Source organism: Chiloscyllium plagiosum, chromosome 42 (assembly GCF_004010195.1).
Source record: "Chiloscyllium plagiosum isolate BGI_BamShark_2017 chromosome 42, ASM401019v2, whole genome shotgun sequence".
NCBI lineage: Eukaryota > Metazoa > Chordata > Chondrichthyes > Orectolobiformes > Hemiscylliidae > Chiloscyllium > Chiloscyllium plagiosum.
This window is the reverse complement of record NC_057751.1, coordinates 133632-150631: the sequence shown is the minus strand read 5'-3', so window position 1 is coordinate 150631 and position 17000 is coordinate 133632. Positions and strand designations below refer to the sequence as shown.

Below are 17000 nucleotides of genomic sequence, written 5' to 3'. Positions count from 1 at the left end.
TCACTGAAGATGTTACCTAGCAGGGTGACGAAACGACCCTTCCAGCTCAGCGAGCAAACCTACATCCAGAACCTCAACCTGCGCTACAAATCTTCTCAAAACTCGGTTATACGCCAAATAGTTTAACGGCCAATGGGAAACAAAGCTGCAGATTAACATCTATGGGGCTGGATTCGACCGCATGAAAATGTATCAAAAAGTGAAAAGGAAGGACAACTCAGGAGCAGTTATTAAAGTGTCCAGAACACAAAATAGGATGGAAGTATTTGGAAAGGGTTAGGCATCTAACATCAGGCACACTGGCTAAAGGGATGACAATGAGAAGAGGGGCATTAAATACAGGACTGTAGATGTTATGTTGGAATGCACAGAGTGTATGAAATAAGGTAAATGAGCTTATGGCACAGTTCAGAATTGGCAGGAATGATGTGGTGGGCTCTACATGTAGCTGCAAGGGGATCAGGACTGGGAGCTAAATATCCAAGGATATGCATCCTATCGAAAAGACAGGCAAGTGGTCTGAAGAGATGGGATTGTGTTATTAGTAACAAATAAAATTAAATCAATAGTACGAAATGATGTTGGGTCAAATGATGTAGAATCTGTATGGGTAGAGTTGGAAACAGCAAAGGTAAAAGAACCAGAGTTGGACTTATGTGCAGGCCTCCATACAGTAGTTAGGATTTGGTGCACAAGATATACCAGGCGATAGAAAAGATGGGTAAGAGAAGCAAGGTTGCAGGGATCATGCGGCATTTCCATACACTGATGGACTGGGCAAACAAGGTGGGCAGTGGATTGCAAGAAAAGGAATTTATGGAATGTCTTCGCGATGGCTTTTTGGAGCAGCTTGTGGTGAAGCCCACAAGGGAACAGGCAATTCTGGATTTAAAGTTGCGCAATGAGGTAGACTTGATAAGAGAGCTTAAGGTGAAGGAACCGTTACGAAGGCAGTGACTACAACATGTTAGAATTTCCTCTGCAATTTGAGAAGGTGAAGGTGGAATCAGATGCAATGGTATTACAGCTGAATAAAGGCAACCACAGAGGCATGAGGGAGGAGCTGGGCAGAATTGACTGGGAGAGGAGCCCAGCAGAAAAGACAGTGAAAAGCAATGGCAGGAGTTTCTGGGAGTAATTCAGGAGACACAGCAGGAAAAGCAGCATGATATAGGGAGGATGGGGCTGACTAGAGAAGTCAGGGACAGTACAAAAGTGAAAGAGAAAGCATATATTGCAGCGAAGGGCAGTGGGAAACCAGAGGATTGGGAAGCTTACAAAGACCAACAGAGGGCAACAAAAAAAGGGAGAAGATTAAATATGAAGATAAACTAGCCAGTAATATTTAAGAAAATTGCAAAAGTTTCTTTACATATATAAAGGGCAAAGATGGACACTGGGCCCCTTGAAAATACGCTAGAGAAGTAGGAAAGAGGAACCAAAAATGGCTGAGGAACTGAACACTTACTTCACGGTGGATGAGACGACTAACATCTCAAAGATTTAAAAGAGTCAGGGCCATCACCAAGAACAAAGTGCTAGAAATAACTTGGACCAAATGAACTACACCCCAGAGCTCTGAAGGAGATACCTGAAGAGATTAGATTACTTTTTTAGATTACTTACAGTGTGGAAACAGGCCCTTCAGCCCAACAAGTCCACACCGATCCGCCGAAGCACAACCCACCCAGACCCATTCCCCTATATTTACCCCTTTACCTAACACCACGGGCAATTTACCTGACCTGCACATTTTTGGATTGTGGGAGGAAACCGGAGCACCCGGAGGAAACCCACGCAGACATAATGGTGGAGGCATTACTGGTGATCTTCCAGGAATCACTGGAATCAGGGAGGGTCCCAGATGATTGGAAAATTGCTAATGTAATACCCCATTTAAAAAGGGAGTAAGTCAAAGATGGGAAATTATAGGCCAATTAGCCTGACCTCAGTTTTTGATAAGATTTTGGAATCCATTGTGAAGGATAAGATTCCTTAATACTTGAAAGAGTATGATAAAACAGGGCAAAGTCAGCATGGATTCATCAAGGGGAGGTCATGCCTGACAAATCTTCTAGAATTCTTTGAGGACATAACAAACAGGTTAGACCAAGGAGAGCCAATGGATGTTATCTAGAAGGCCTTTGACGAGGTCCCACACAGGAGGCTACTGAGTAAAATAAGGACCTCTGGTGTCAGAGGTAATGTGCTCCCCTGGATAGAAGCTTGGCTGTCTGGCAGAAAGCAGAGTGTGGAGATAGAAGGCTCTTTCACAGAATGGCAGCCAGTTACAAGTGGTGTTCCGCAAGACTCCGTGTTGGAACCACAACTTTTCACTTTATACATTAACGATCTCGATGACTGAACTGAGGGCACTCTGGCTAAGTTTGCAGATGATACAAAGATAGGTAGATGGACAGCTAGCATTGAGGAGGTGGGGGAGGCTGCATAAGGATTTGGACAAGTTAGGAGAATGGGCAAAGAAGTGGAAGATGGAATATAATGTGTGGGGTCTTGCACTTTGGTCGGAAGAATAGAGGCATGGACTATTTTCTAAATGGAGAGAAAATTCAGAAATCTGAAGTGCAAAGGGACTTGGGGGTTCTAGTCCAGGATTCTCTCAAGGTAAACGTACAGGTTGAGTCAGTAGTTCGGAAGGCAAGTACAATGTTAGCATTTATTGAGAGGACTAGAAAATAAAGGCAGAGGTGTATTTCTGAGGCTTTATAAAGCTCTGGTCAAACCATGTTTCGAGTAGTGTGAGCAATTTTGGGCCCCAAACCTCAGGACAGATGTACTGGCCCTGTAGCATGTTCACATGAGATTCATCAGAATGGTCCAAGGAATGAAAAGCTTAACATATGAGGAAGGCTTGAGGACTCTAGGACTATACTCGATGGAGTTTAAAAGGATCGTAAGTTCATTAGACATAGGAGTGGAAGTGAGTCCATTCGGCCCATCGAGTCCACCATCTAATCATCACTGATGGGCATTTCAACTCCACTTACCCGCACTCTCCCCGTAGCCCTTAATTCCTTGCGAGATCAAGAATTCATCAATCTCTGCCTTGCAAGACATTTAATGTCCCAGCCTCCATGGTGCTCCATGGCAATGAATTCCACAGGCCCACCACTCTCTGGCTGAAGAAATGTCTCCTCATTTCCATCCTAAATTGACCTCCTTTAATTCTAAGGCTGTGCCCACAGGTCCTAGTCTCCCCATCTAACAGAAACAAATTCCCAGCGTCCGCCCTTTCTAAGCCATGCATTATCTTGTAAATTTTTATTAGATCGCCCCTCAACCCTAATGAATATAATCCCAGGATTCTCAGCCATTCATCATATGTTAGGCCTACCATTCCAGGGATCATCCATGTGAATCTCCACTGGACATGGTCCAGTGCCAGTATGTCCTTCCAGAAGTGAGAAGCCCAAAATTGGACACAGTATTCTAAATGGGCCCTAACTAGATCTTTATAAGGTCTCAGAAGCGCATCGCTGCTTTTATATTCCAACCCTCTTGAGATAAATGACAACTTTCTTAATCACGGACTCAATCTGCAAATTAACCTTCAGAGAATTCTGGATTAGCACTCCGAGATCCCTTTGCACTTTGCCTTTATGAATTTGCTCACCGTTTAGAAAATAGTCCATGCCTGTATTCCTTTTTTCCAAAATGCAAGTTCTCGCATTTAGAGTCATAGACTCTATGACTCTGTTTATTTTTGTAATCTTCCCAATCTTCTGATTACCCAGTGTTCTTGGCCACTGTATAGGCCCTCCCTTTCTCTTTGATACATTTCCTGACTTCCTTGGTCAGCCATGGCTGTCTCATAACCCACCGACCCTGGATAATCTTTCTTTTCTTTGGGGTGGACCTCTGTACTGTGTCCTCAATTACACCCAGAAACTCCTGCCAATGTTGCTCTACTGTCTTCCCCACCATGCTCTGCTTCCAGTCGATTTTTGTCAGTTCCTCTCTCATGCCCCTGTAATTACCTTTACTTAATTGTACCACCATTACATCCGATTTTGCCTTCTCTCTTTCAAACTGCAGACTGATCTCGACCATATTATGATCGCTGTGTCCTAAGTGTTCCCTTACTTTAAGATTTTTTACAAAGCCTGGTTCATTACATTGCACCAAGTCCAGAATAGCCTGCTCCCTTGTGGGCTCCATCACAATTGTTCCAAAAAGTCATCTTGTAAACATTCCATAAATTCCCTTTCTTTGGATCCACAAGCAACATTATTCACCCAGTCCACCTGCATATTGAAGTCCCCCATAATCACCGTGACCTTGCCTTCCTATCTATTTCCCGGTTCATGCTGCGCCCCTGGTCCTGACCACTGTCAGGGGGTCTGTACATAACTCCCATTATGGTTTTTTGCCTTTGTGGTTCCTCAACTCCACCCACACAGACTCCACATTATCTGACCCTAAGCATTCAGTGCCATAGATTTAATTTCATTCTTAACTGACAAGGCAACCCCATCCCCTCTGCCCACCTCGCTATCTTTTCAATAAGTTGTAAATCTTTTAACCCCCTGCAACCACATCTCTGTGATGCCGACCACATCATAATCATTCATGATGATTTGTGCTGTTAATTCATCTACTTTGTTTCAAATACTACAAGCATTCAGATAAAGTGCCTTAATGCTATTTTTTTTATCCTCATGATTTCTAACATCTCTTGTAATATGTCCTAAGTTATCCTTCCTTTTTGCTTCATTCCTAGTCTTCCCTTGAACTTAAAGCCTGCACACATGCTAACCCTGCTGCTTATCTTTCTACTTGACTCCATACTCCCTGTCGATTTCCCTTTCCCTCCACCCCGACTCAAGTTTAAAGTTCAAGTGACCACCCTATTTATCCTTTGCGCTAGAACACGGGTTCTAGATTGGTTCAGGTGGAGATCGTCCTATCAGTACAGATTCCCCCCCGATTCCAAAACTGATGTCAATGTCCCGTGAAATGGAATCCCTCTTTCCCACACCAATCACTTAGCCATGTGTTTACTTCCCTAATTTTCTTACCTCCAGAGATTATAACTCTCGAGGTCCTGTACTTCAATTTCCTTCCTTGTGCTTAATACTCCCCAAACAAGTAGATAGGAATTGGATAGGTAGATGAAAGTGGAGTTGATTGATTGGAATGGAAGGTGGACCGGATAGGTGGGAAGGAACTTGGACAGGTAGGACAGTTCAAGAGGGTGTTGCCATGTTGCCCCCCTACCCTCCTCTTCCGGAAAATAAGGGTAGTGGGGTGGAAGGTGAGGACCAGGAGAGTTCTGTCCTTGTTGCAATTGGAGGGGAGAGATTCGAGGGTGGAGTTGCGGGAAGTGGAAGAGATGCACTGGAGGGCATCGTTGACCACATGGGAGGGGAAATTGTGCTCTTTGAAGGAGGTGACCAAATTTCTGCTCCTACGTCTTTTGGTCTTGGAGACTATTAATTTAGAACAGTTCAAAACTTCACTCCCTGAAATAGTGAGAATTCATGTGGAAGAGCAGAGAGTTAAGACTGCAAGATTAGCAGCCAAAATGGCAGATGATTATAAATTGGTTCATAAATCAAAATTTGGCTTCTGACGATAACTTCAATCTGTGAGGAATGAGACATTTGGAAAAGAGAAATGCTCAGGTATTAAGGGAAAATGAGATCTCACTGAAGATAGTGAAGATATTTTAATCACAGGGTAAAAAGAAATCCCATTTCAGGAAAAGAGAAGTAAAAAAGCTCCGATGTTTTTCCTGCAATAAAGTTGGCCGCATAAATTTGCAGTGTTGGCGGTTTAGAAAAAGCACTGGGAAAATGGATGTGGGAAAACAAGATACACCAGTGAGTTTTGTTGAAAATACAAAAGGAAGCCAAGAATCTGCAAAAGAATGTACAATCTCATGAGGGGTTAGTTGAGAAGTAAATGCCAGATCCCTTGAAATAATTTGCTTATGAGGTTAAGGTTTACTCATATACGCCAGGTAAAGAAATTAAGATTTCAAGAGATGTGGAAGTCAATCTTTGGTGAGAGATGTGTAATTCAGGAGTATTGCCACAAAAGGTGATTATATGTGGAATTCACAATGAGAAGAACAATGTTCCATTATATAAAGTGAGTTTGGAGAATCTAATGAAAAATGGTGAAGTGATGGTAAGAGTAATAGAGAAATTCTGGATTCCAGGAATACAGTTTATCCTTGGTCATGATATAGCTGAATCACAGGAGGGAGTGATGCCAATGGAAAATAACTCAATTGAGGTGTTACACAAAGTATTCCATGGGATTTTTCCTGACTATGTGGTAGCAAGGTCAGATGACCATAAGACACAGGACCAGAATTAGGCCATTGAGTCTGCTCCACCACTCAATCATGGCTGATAAGTTTCTCAACCCCATTCTCCCACTTTCTCCCTGTAACCCTTGACAATCAAGAACTTATCTATCTCTGTCTAAAATACATTCAATAACTTGGTCTCCACAGTCTTCTGTGGCAATGCATCCCATAGATTCACCACTCTCTTGCTAAAGAAGTTTCTCCTTATCATCATTCTAAAAGGTCTTCCCTTTATTCTAAGGCCTGGGGCCCTAGTCTCTCCAACCATTGGAAACATTTTCCCAACATTCACTCTATCCAGGCCATTCGGGATTCTGTCATTCCTGTTGAAGGGTTAATGCCCGAAACGTCGACTCTGCTCCTTGGATTCTGCCTGACCTGCTGTGCTTTGCCAGCAGCACGATCTCGACTCAATATAGACCAGGTTCCCTCCTTAGATTCCTAAAACGTCTGTAGGCTTCTGCTGCTAGCTCAGATGCACTGGAGATGCATTTTCCACCTGATCATATTCCCTAGGTAACTCTTCAGATAGAGATGCAAATCTCTCACTAGCTTTACCCATCACCTTTGTTTGGATCAGCTATACCCACATGGTCAGCAGCCATTACATTAGTTTAGCCACTTCTCAAATGAAATGAAAAAGGCTTCTACATCTTCTTTGGTAATGCTTGGACATATTTGAACGGATTCTGGATTAGTGGTGCTGGAAGAGCACAGCAGTTCAGGCAGCATCCAAGGAGCAGCGAAATCGACGTTTCGGGCAAAAGCCGCACCAGGCTTGTGGCTATGATGGGATTGCTCCATCACTGTCCTCGGCAGTACTCCAACAGTTCACCTCTACCTCCACCATTTTCAGTTCCAACCTCTGAAGTTTAAAAGCTCTCTCCCTTTCTTCTGCTTTTAATCGTAATTCAAACTGTTTCATTTGCTTTTCATGTTGAAGCTGCTTAAGTTGCAATTGAATTTTGGCTATTTCCAAAGATTGCAATGACATTTCTGGCCATTATAAATACTGTGTGATTGCCACAATTATCTCTTCTTTCCTGCCAGACACGGGCAACTCAACTCCAGCTTGTTTACCAATCCCAAATGCTTTGCCTTGCTCACTTTCTATGAAACTTGTTAAGTGACTTCTTCCACCCCCAGGCACTCTTAGTGACTGCAAGAGCCATTATCGCACAAGGCACACCCTGTTTAAACCAACCGAATGCAACACCCAAAATAAGCAAACCACCAACCCTCATCACTTGCTGCCTCTGAGTCCAACAATCCTAAACCTAACCGAAAATTAGAGATTTTGATCCTGACAAAAACCCCCAATTTGTTATGGACCAAACCAAACCTCAAAATTAAAAATCTAGCTGAGACCCTAACTTTTACTTATTTTAAAGGCCACTGCTAAGCGTTGTGTGCCAGTTGGAATTTGATTGGTCAAACTATGAGCCTTGAAGCAAAACACACTTTATTCATACACTATAGTTAAAATACAACAAAAGAAAGAAGAAATTGGAATAACTGAACTCTATTGGAAAGCTTAACAGAGTAATAGATTATTTAACTAATAAACAGCAATTATTCCAATATAGTAACATCCCTTGGCAAAGGCAAATTCAGTAAACCGGATTATCTCACATACAATTCTCCAGGCCAGGAAGGAAAAATTCAGAGAGAGAGAGTAGCAGGGAAAGATGTCCTGCAGTTTCCAAAGCTAGCTTAAACACCCCAGCAAATACTACCAAAAAAACTGAAATTAAAAATCCTGGTTCTTTGGGAGTTTGACCCCACCCATTCAAGCTGTTTTTATTGTTCCAACTTCTTAAAATAACCCTAAAGTCTCTCAAATTATTTATTAACTCTAAATAGATACATCAGCACCTCTGCGTGAACCTTTCTTCACAATAAAAAACAGAAAATAGATCTCTTAAAGCCATATCATCACATGACCCTTCAGCCCACTCCTTCAGCACTGACCATCTTATCGATAGCCTGAAAGTACCTAACAGTTTAATCTACTCGATATATGCACACACTCATGACAGAATGTATTACCTTGAACTTCTCTGTACATTTGCAAACCAATAATCTCACTGCCTTGTCTTTACGTCAGAGACTTGGGCAGCTGGCACTTAGAGCTTTATCTCAGGTTCTATGGCCCCTCATGAACCCAGTCCAATGGGGAAAGTCCAACAAGTGAGACAGAGTCTTGCTACTGAAACTATTCTGGTTAAGTGCAATGTCACCATTTCATAGGACTTTCAGTACTTTTCTAGACATTCCATTGTGCAGAAAACAAGTTGAAGACATCTCCAGGTGGCTCTGTGTTAACTACATAAAAGAATACTTCTTCTTGACAATCAACCCTATGCAGATTACTCCCAATCAAAACAGGCTGTTTTGGACACCAGGTCTATCTTTATGTATTTTTTTCCATTTTGATTCAATTGCTATTTGTCATGTCTAATTTAACCTTAATAATTAACCCTTTATGGTCTGGTTTGGAGGTATCAATTTTTAAACCCAACACCACACCTTCGACCACTGTGGGACTCTGTCAGTGCAGCACTCTCTTGGTACTGCACTGGAAGTGTTGCCCTGCTCCTGTTCATGAGTCTCTGCAATGGGATATGACATTATAATGAGCTGACTGTGAAAGCTAGTGTGGGCTCTCTGAGCAATGACCACAAGTTAAAGATATCTGCTGGGGCTGTGATAACTATTACTGTGCCAGGACATAAGCATCGAGTGTCAGACGACATGATTCGTGATCTTTCTTTCAGAGAGATCACAACCTGCTGTTTAACTTGCAAGTATAAGGGGTGAAAAGTTGAAGAAGGTTGTAGTTCTGATTTTAGTTGGTTCTGGGCTTGCTGTCAAGCCATGACTTGGATCAGTGGACTGCTGTCTGTTGGGTTTTTTTTCTGCAACACTCCAGTGGAGAGCCAAGAGGTTCTCTGAGTTCAGGAGATTTGCTAATTGGTGAAAAAGTGTCCAGACCGGTCAGTTTGTATGTGTGCTCATGTGGTGTTTACAGAAGTGGTTCAGGTGATGTGTGATAGTTCATGGCAACTATGACACTTTTAAAACTGCTAAAAGGTGGTGTTGCTTTCCACAACTTGGTCACTTCACAGAAACTGAGGGACAGCAGCCAGTGTCAGAGTGGACGTAGTCTAGGCTGATTCCAACTCGGGATCAAGTGATACAAACCTGCATTTTGAAAAGACAGCGCCCACTGTGTTTTTTGAAATATTCAATCTTTCATATTACACATTCTCACACCACTCAGGAAAAGAATGCTTTGCAAAACAATGCAGAAATTAATGGAAATACTCACTAGATCAGAAAGTATCCACTGAAATCCACAGATGCTGAATATTTCCAGCAATTCCATTTTCTATCCATGTTTTTGTCGTGATGTTAATTTCTTGTCATCTCTTCCAAGAATGCTTAAGTTGTACAAGCTCTGCTCATCATTTATGGGATTTCAGTTTCTCTCTCTTATTCAACTTTATCGCTTACCGTTTCCCTTTGATGTTTAATTGCAGTATCTATCAAAACTCACTTTCATGTTTCTTGCTGAGCAACCACCTTTACATGAGGAAGAATCTTGATGAAGAGTCCAATCAGATTTGAAATGTTTCTTCCTCCAAAGAAACGTTCATTAGCAGAGGGATTGAATTCAAGAGTCGTGAGGTGATGTTGCAGCTATACAGGACCTTGGTAAGGCCACATTTGGAGTACTGTGTGCAGTTCTGGTCACCTCACTTTAGGAAAGATGTGGAAGCTTTGGAGAGGGTGCAGAGAAGATTTACCAGGATATTGCCTGGAATGGAGAATAGGTTGTACAAGGATAGGTGAGAGTGCTAGGCGTTTTCTCATTGGAACGGCGAAGGATGAGGGGTGACTTGATAGAGGTTTATAAGATGATCAGAGGAATAGATAGAGTAGACAGTCAGAAACTTTTTTCCCAGGTACAACAGAGTGTTACAAGGGGACATAAATTTAAGGTGAAGGGTGGAAGGTATAGGGGGGATGTTCAGGGGTAGGTTCTTTACCCAGAGAGTGGTGGGGGCATGGAATGCACTGCCTGTGGGGGTGGCAGAGTCAGAATCTTTGGCGATCTTTAAGCGGCAATTGGATAGGTGCGTGGATGGGTGCTTAAGCTAGGACAAATGTTCGGCACAACATCGTGGGCCGAAGGGGCTGTTCTGTGCTGTATTGTTCTATGTTCTACGCTGCCAGACCTGCTGAGTTTCTCCAGGGTATTTTGTTTTTTATGTTGGAAATTGCTTTAGATTTTAGTATACTGCATTTCATCGATCATCAGAGAGTATGTAAGACTTCCTCTCCCTAATGTCTCAGTATAGATTTTCCATGATCTGATTTCTAACAGGAGCACTAACTAGGCATGAGACAACAAGAAGTGATTGAACAGCCATTGAGTTTAATGCTCTTGAGAGGGATTGCATGATGGTGCGGCTGGGTCACCCCATGTTGGGTACAGCCTTCTGCTACAAGAATTTACAAACATTTCCACAGTGTAAGCAGAAAGAGACTGAGTATTACCGAGGAGATTAGGCCGCGTGCAGATTAGTCCTTTACTTGTCACAGTGACATACGCCAAGGACCAGCTGACAGACCCACATAAAGATACTCCAAACCTCCCCTGGACTTATGGCTCAGCTCCTGCACAAACCCCTCAACTCCCCTCCACCTGGGTAGAGGCTTGAGGGAGCATGAGATACTCCCAAAGTTGGTTCAGAAATTAACCTCTAAATGAATCTCAATTGGCCTGACCTGGCCTTTGGGAACAATTTCCAGTCACACCTTCTCTCACCGCAGTATTATTTTCAAGAGAAACACGTTCACTTGACCTCCACTCATCTCGAGTGACCGCCATTCACCCACTCCCAGCCACACGCACCCATCAAATCTGCCCAAACCTACTCCCAGCCCAGACCCTGACCAGCCCAACATTTCCCCACTACACGCCCCCAGCACCTGACCCTTCCCTAACCAACCCCCTACGTTGAAAATAATCAGATAGTCATCAGTTAAATCAGGATTGTCTCCCTCTGCATCCCCATCTCCCACAGAAACATATTACAAACAGGGAAATTCCATTATTCACATTGAGCAGACTGCGATCTGGAGTCGTGAGGTTGTGGTTCTGGGTCAAACTGTCTTTTGATCTGATATTCGGTGCGCTTAAAGAGACAGTCCTTGTAATTTAGAGGAGAAGATGGGTCGATGGTGGGGAGGGAGTGGAAAGAAAGTTCCTCTGCAGGGGTCCAGCCTTGTCCAAAGGCTCTTCACAGCTGGAGAGACAAAGAGAATTGGAAATTAAATTGCAGCCTTCTGTGGGGGAAGGTATAAACAGAGGGCGAAGGGAACAGAAAGGTTGGTGGACAGAGGCCAAAAGGGGTTTTGGGTAGGGCACAGTACCTTCTGTTCCAGTCGCTGGTAATCTGCTGACTTTGGGCGTCGATTGGTCTTTGACCTTCGACCTTCAATGACAACAGCAATAATCTGCAACAGAAAACCAGAATTAAGTACAGCTCTGTTGTGAAATAAAGTCCCCTTCTCCCAAACATTGGAATAACCTCACCCCAACCTTACAGGGACAAACATTCCTCCTCTCTCTTTCTCTCCCTGTCCATTCTCCAAAGACAAGCTTGAAACAAAAACAGAAATTGCTGGAAAATGTTGGCAGGTCTGTCACCATATGTGGACAGATATCGGAGTTAACATTTCTGGTCTGGTGACCCTTTTTCAGAAGTTTGACTTTGCCAGAGGAGGGGAACATGGACCAATGGATGATTCTTATTGGAAGCACTTTTTCATCCTGAGACCCAGACAACTTAAGAAATAAGAACAGGCCATTTGACCCACTTCATTTTCCTGTCTTTCTTCTGGAACCTTCAACTCCCCGCTCAATCAAAAACCCTGTCTAACCGAACCTCAAATGTATTGCATGATCTAGCATTCCCTGCTCCCAGGTAGAGATTTTTAAAGATTAACTTCCCCCAAGAGAAATTTCTCATCTCTGTCTTCTAGATAAAACTTTTATTGTTAAAACATGTCCCCGAGTTCTCAATTCCCCCTGCCCCCGCATGAGAGTAAAACAGCAGCTATCTTGTCACCCTCTTTCTGAGTATTATTTTAAAAAGATCACCTCTCATTCTTCCAAACTCCCATCAGTACACCCAAACTTGCTCAACATTTCCTCATAAGACAGCCCCTTCATTCCAGAGTCAGCAAGTCAATCTTCTCTGAACAGTATCCAATGGAGAAACACCGCATCATAGTTGTTGATATCCATTTTTAAAATTAGTCTGAAACGGTGAAACTTCTGCAGACATACACAACACTGCGTGTCCAGGTCCCTGAAGAGGTGTTTTACGATGGGTTTCATCATTTATATGAATGATTTGGACAAGAATGTTTAGTACGTTTGCAGGTGATGCCAAAATTGGAGGTGTAGTGGACAGAGAAGAAGGTTATCTCAGAGTACAACGGGACCTTGATCAGATGGGCCAATGGGGTAAGGAGTGGCAGATGGAGTTTAATTTAGATAAATGTGAGGTACTGCATTTTGGAAAAGCAAGTCAGGTCAGAAGTCACACACTTAACAGTAAGCACCTGGGGGGTGCTGCTGAACAGACAGACATTGGAGCAGGTTTCAAAGTGGAGTTGCAGGTAGATAGGATAGTGAAGAAGACATTTGATATGCTTTCCTTTACTGGTCAGTGCACTGAGTACAGGGAGTTGGGAGGTAATTAGTGCGACCATACAGGACATTGGCTTGGTCACTTTTGGAAGATTGTGTGCAATTCTGGTCTCCCTCCTATCAAAAGGATGTTATGAAACTTGAAAGGGTTCAAAAAGGATTTACAAGGATGTTGCCAGGGTTGAAGGGTTTGAGCTACAGGGAGAGGCTGAATAGGCTGGGGCTATTTTCCCTGGAACATCAGAGGCTGAGGGGTGACCTAATAGAGGTTTATAAAATCATGAGGGGCATGGATAAGGTAGATATACAATGTCTTTTCCCTAAAGTGAGGGAGTCTAGAACTAGAGGGCATAGGTTTAAGGTGAGAGGGGCAAGATTTAAAAGGGATTTGAAGGGAAACTCTGTCACACAGAGGGTGGTACGTGCATGGAATGAGCTGCCAGAGGATGTGGTGGAGGCTGGTACAATTACAACATTTAAAAGGCATCTGGATGGGTAGATGAATAGGAAGGGTTTCATGGGAAATGGGTCAAATTCTGGCAAATAAGACTTGAATAATTTGGGATGCCTGGTTAGCATGGAAGAGTTGGACTGAAGATATATACAGCACGGAAACAGACTCTATGACTCTATATCTCCTTAAGGTTAAGAGACCAAGACAATACATAGTATTGTCTCATCAATGTCCTGTATGGTGGTAGCAAGGCAACGCTACATTGATATACTCCGTCACTCCTTGCAAAAAGGCAATGTCCCATTTTTCTTTCTAGTGATTTAAACTGCATGCTAACTTTTTGTGATTCATGTACCAGGATACTCACTCACTAGGACTGTAGTGTTCTTCAGTCCCTATATTATGTTCTGCCTTCCTAATCTTTCTGCCAAAGTGAACAACCAGGTGTTCTCTCCATGATTTGCTCAATAACTTATCTTTGCAAACTTTGCATGTCCTTCTCACCAACATGATTTCCTTTGTAGAACCAGTACATTTGACTACATAAAAACAGACCCTTTATTCACATCGTTAATGTGGATCATAAATGGCTGAGACCTCTGCTTACAGTTTGCCAACTTGAAAATTAGACATTAATGTCCACTCTTGGTTTCTTGTTTCTTCGCCAGTCCTCTGTGCATGCTTAAATAACAGCCCAACACTAGAAGCTCTTCTTTGTGCAGTGATCTTTTATGTAGATGTTTTCAAATGCTGATTGGAAATTTAAATACAGTACATTTACTGGTTCCCTTTCATTCATCCACGCTGTTGTTACAATCAGAGAAAACGACAATGTTTCTGAATGGAGACATATTTTGTGGAAGTTTTCTATTTGGCGCTCAAGACAATTCACAAGAATACCAATTTAAGGGAAGACTATTGTCTACACTGATAAGAATGCTGAGTGGTTGGTAAGTGCATGAGTTGTTTTCATGAAGAATGTGCCAGTTAGTGATGACTGACAGTTAACTACCAGCCCGCAATAATCATGATCTCCCTTTCTCAAAACCATGTTGACTTTAGCTAATTGTATTTTATGATTTTTTTCTAAATGTCTGCTATAATCTCTTTACAAACAGACTCGAGCATTTCCTTGTTGGCTTAACGGTTAGGCAGCAAGGAGGAAACTTTCTTCTACAGAGCTGTTAGATGTTTCTGAATTTGGAATATTAAGTCTAATGCACCCAGTTCTTTTAAGAGCCAGGACACAGGGCAGCAGAACTTGGGCACTTCAGCTGCATTCATTATCCCAGCTAATAGTGATAAGATAATCCTTTTGAAATTCCTCCCTCCCTTTGTCTCATGATTACAAATTCTTCAGATATTTTGGCTGGAAGACCGATACAAAATACTTGTTCATAGTCTGCTATAACCTGTTCTATTGTAGAGATTTAACAGGTCAGGATGGCCCCCACCTCTTACCTTGCGCTTGTTATGATAAGCAATGTAGAGCACAGCAACAATGACTGCTGTGGTCACCAGATAGGCAAAGAAGTGGCTGCTCTCTGGCTCGTCCCTTGGCACTGACTCAGTATCAATGTTCGTCCCAGCTCCAGCCTTCACTGATCCTTCAGCAACTGCTGCGCTGTCCCCAGCCTCCTCAGGGGTTTTTGTGTCTCTATCTGCTTCTGGTGTCTCCTCATCATCCTCAACTGGCTCAGCATCATCTTCCTTGTCCTCCCCCTTATTGCTTTGGCTGCCTGCTGGCTTCTCACTGCTCCTCCCCTCAGCGTTTCCATTCTCAGACTCGGTTCCTTGCTTTTCAGCTTCTTTTGAACTTGGACCAGGACTGTGGATTCTAGTGCCAGGACCTCCTGCCTTGTCCTCAGGCTTGTCCATGTTACCTGTTCCGCCATTGCTAGTGTCAGCATCGCCAGTCCCAGTTTTGCTATTTCTGGCGTTCCCAGCCACAGCACTGCCATTCTTGGTGGTGCTAGCCCCAACGTTGCCATTCCCGGCATTTCCAGCTGCGGCACTGCCATTCACGGTGCTGCCAGCCCCGGCGTTGCCATTCCTGGTATTCCCAGCCATGGCACTGCCATTCCTGGTGATGCCAGTCCCAATGTTGCCATTCCTGGTGGTGCCAGCCACAGCACTGCCATTCCTGGTGGTGCCAGTCCCAATGTTGCCATTCCTGGTGGTGCTATTCCCGGTGTCGCTGTCAGGTTTTGTAACGGCCTCTTCCCGGTTTAGATCTGGTTTCAGTGAAGCTGATGAGATAAAGAAACAAGAGATGAATGTACCATCGGGAGGAAGCGGCAGAGCCCGGCCGCCTGGGGCTGACAGGGGAACGCTGCAGCCGGGGATACACGGGCTAAACCCGGCGTCTTTCCAGGATCCTGGCCCCGGGACATGGCTCCGTGTCTGCCCGCAGACCCCTGTCCCTCTGATGGGGGGACGGGGGGTAGATTACTCACCGATTACTGTGATCCACAGCAAAGGTAGCAGCAGCCGCACCGGCCCCATCCTTCCGCACAGACCCGGAGCGGAGGAGATCCCGGAGTGGAGTCGGCTCTGGAGCAGAGTCGATCTCAAAACGTAGTGAATCATGGAGCTGAGTGGATTCTGGAGCAGTATGGATTACACAATGGACTGGATCTCGGAGCTCTGTGGATCTAAAAGCGGAATGGATCAGACATTGTGTGGATCCCTGACAATGAATGGATCCCACAATGTAATCGACCCCAACATGGGATAATCCATGAGCAGACTTGATTGGGGAGTGGTGTTCATCACAGTACAGAGTGGATCCTGGAGCAGAGTTAATTCCAGAGTGTAGTGGATCCTGAAGCAGAGTGTGTCTTGGAATGGAGCAGATCCTGGAGCAATGTGGTTTCATGAGTGCAGAGGGTCCTGGACTGGACCCTGGGTATTGGCATAAATTAGGTTGCTTGTACCATCATGTAAATGTCAGCTCCTTTCTCAAGAAAGTCCACCAAGACATGAACTATGGTCTCAGTCCCGAGGTTACTTCAGATCAAGGTGAAGCGGATATCTGTTCATCCAAAGGGGAATGGGATCCTAGCACTGGGAATGATGGAATATGATGAACTTGGTGAATCCAGCAAAGACCTATGAGGGACTGATCATGACTGAGTGGCTAAATGTCATTCTAACTCCATCACCAAATTTGCTGACAACACCACCGTTGTACGCCAGATCTCAAGCAACAACGAGATAGAATACAGGAAAGAGCAAAAAGCTAGGTGGCGTGGTGTAAAGATATTAATCTCTCCATGTTAGCAAAATGAAACAGTTGGTCACTGACTTCAGGAAGCAAGGTGGAGGGCATGCATCAACAGAGCTGAGGTGGAGATGATCGAGGGCATCAAGTTCCTAGGAGTGACAATCACCAGCAATCTGTCCTGGTCCATCCATGTTGATGCAACGGTCAAGAAAGCACAACATTGTCTCTACTTCCTCAAGAGGCTAAAGAAATTCAG

The 17000-nt window shown here is 43.7% G+C and overlaps 1 protein-coding gene across 2 annotated transcripts; it reads right to left on the bottom strand.

Annotated features, from left to right (window-relative positions):
• Nucleotides 1–10758: 10758 nt before the first annotated feature.
• LOC122542998 (trans-Golgi network integral membrane protein TGN38-like) lies at nt 10759–16270 on the bottom strand. Of its 2 annotated transcripts, XM_043681148.1 has the most exons (5): nt 15975–16269; nt 15662–15767; nt 14980–15631; nt 11780–11863; nt 10759–11652 (listed from the first exon to the last, which is right to left on the bottom strand). In XM_043681148.1, the coding sequence occupies exons 1-5, from the start codon at nt 16105–16107 to the stop codon at nt 11647–11649; spliced, it is 981 nt and encodes a 326-aa protein (XP_043537083.1). In that variant the 5' UTR covers nt 16108–16269; the 3' UTR covers nt 10759–11646. The 2 variants fall into 2 exon arrangements, with proteins under 2 accessions (XP_043537083.1, XP_043537082.1); XM_043681147.1 differs by having other exon boundaries at nt 14980–15767; nt 15975–16270.
• Between the last annotated feature and the right edge of the window lie 730 nt (nt 16271–17000).

Excerpts from the sequence above, each read along its gene's own strand:
- LOC122542998 (XM_043681147.1), bottom strand. The coding sequence starts at position 16,107 with ATGATTCACTACGTTTTGAGATCGACTCTGCTCCAGAGCCGACTCCAC. Across the intron at positions 15,768-15,974 it reads GCTGTGGATCACAGTAATCG|CTTCACTGAAACCAGATCTA; the intron begins GTGAGTAATCTA and ends TTATCTCATCAG. Across the intron at positions 11,864-14,979 it reads CTTATCATAACAAGCGCAAG|ATTATTGCTGTTGTCATTGA; the intron begins GTAAGAGGTGGG and ends TTTCTGTTGCAG.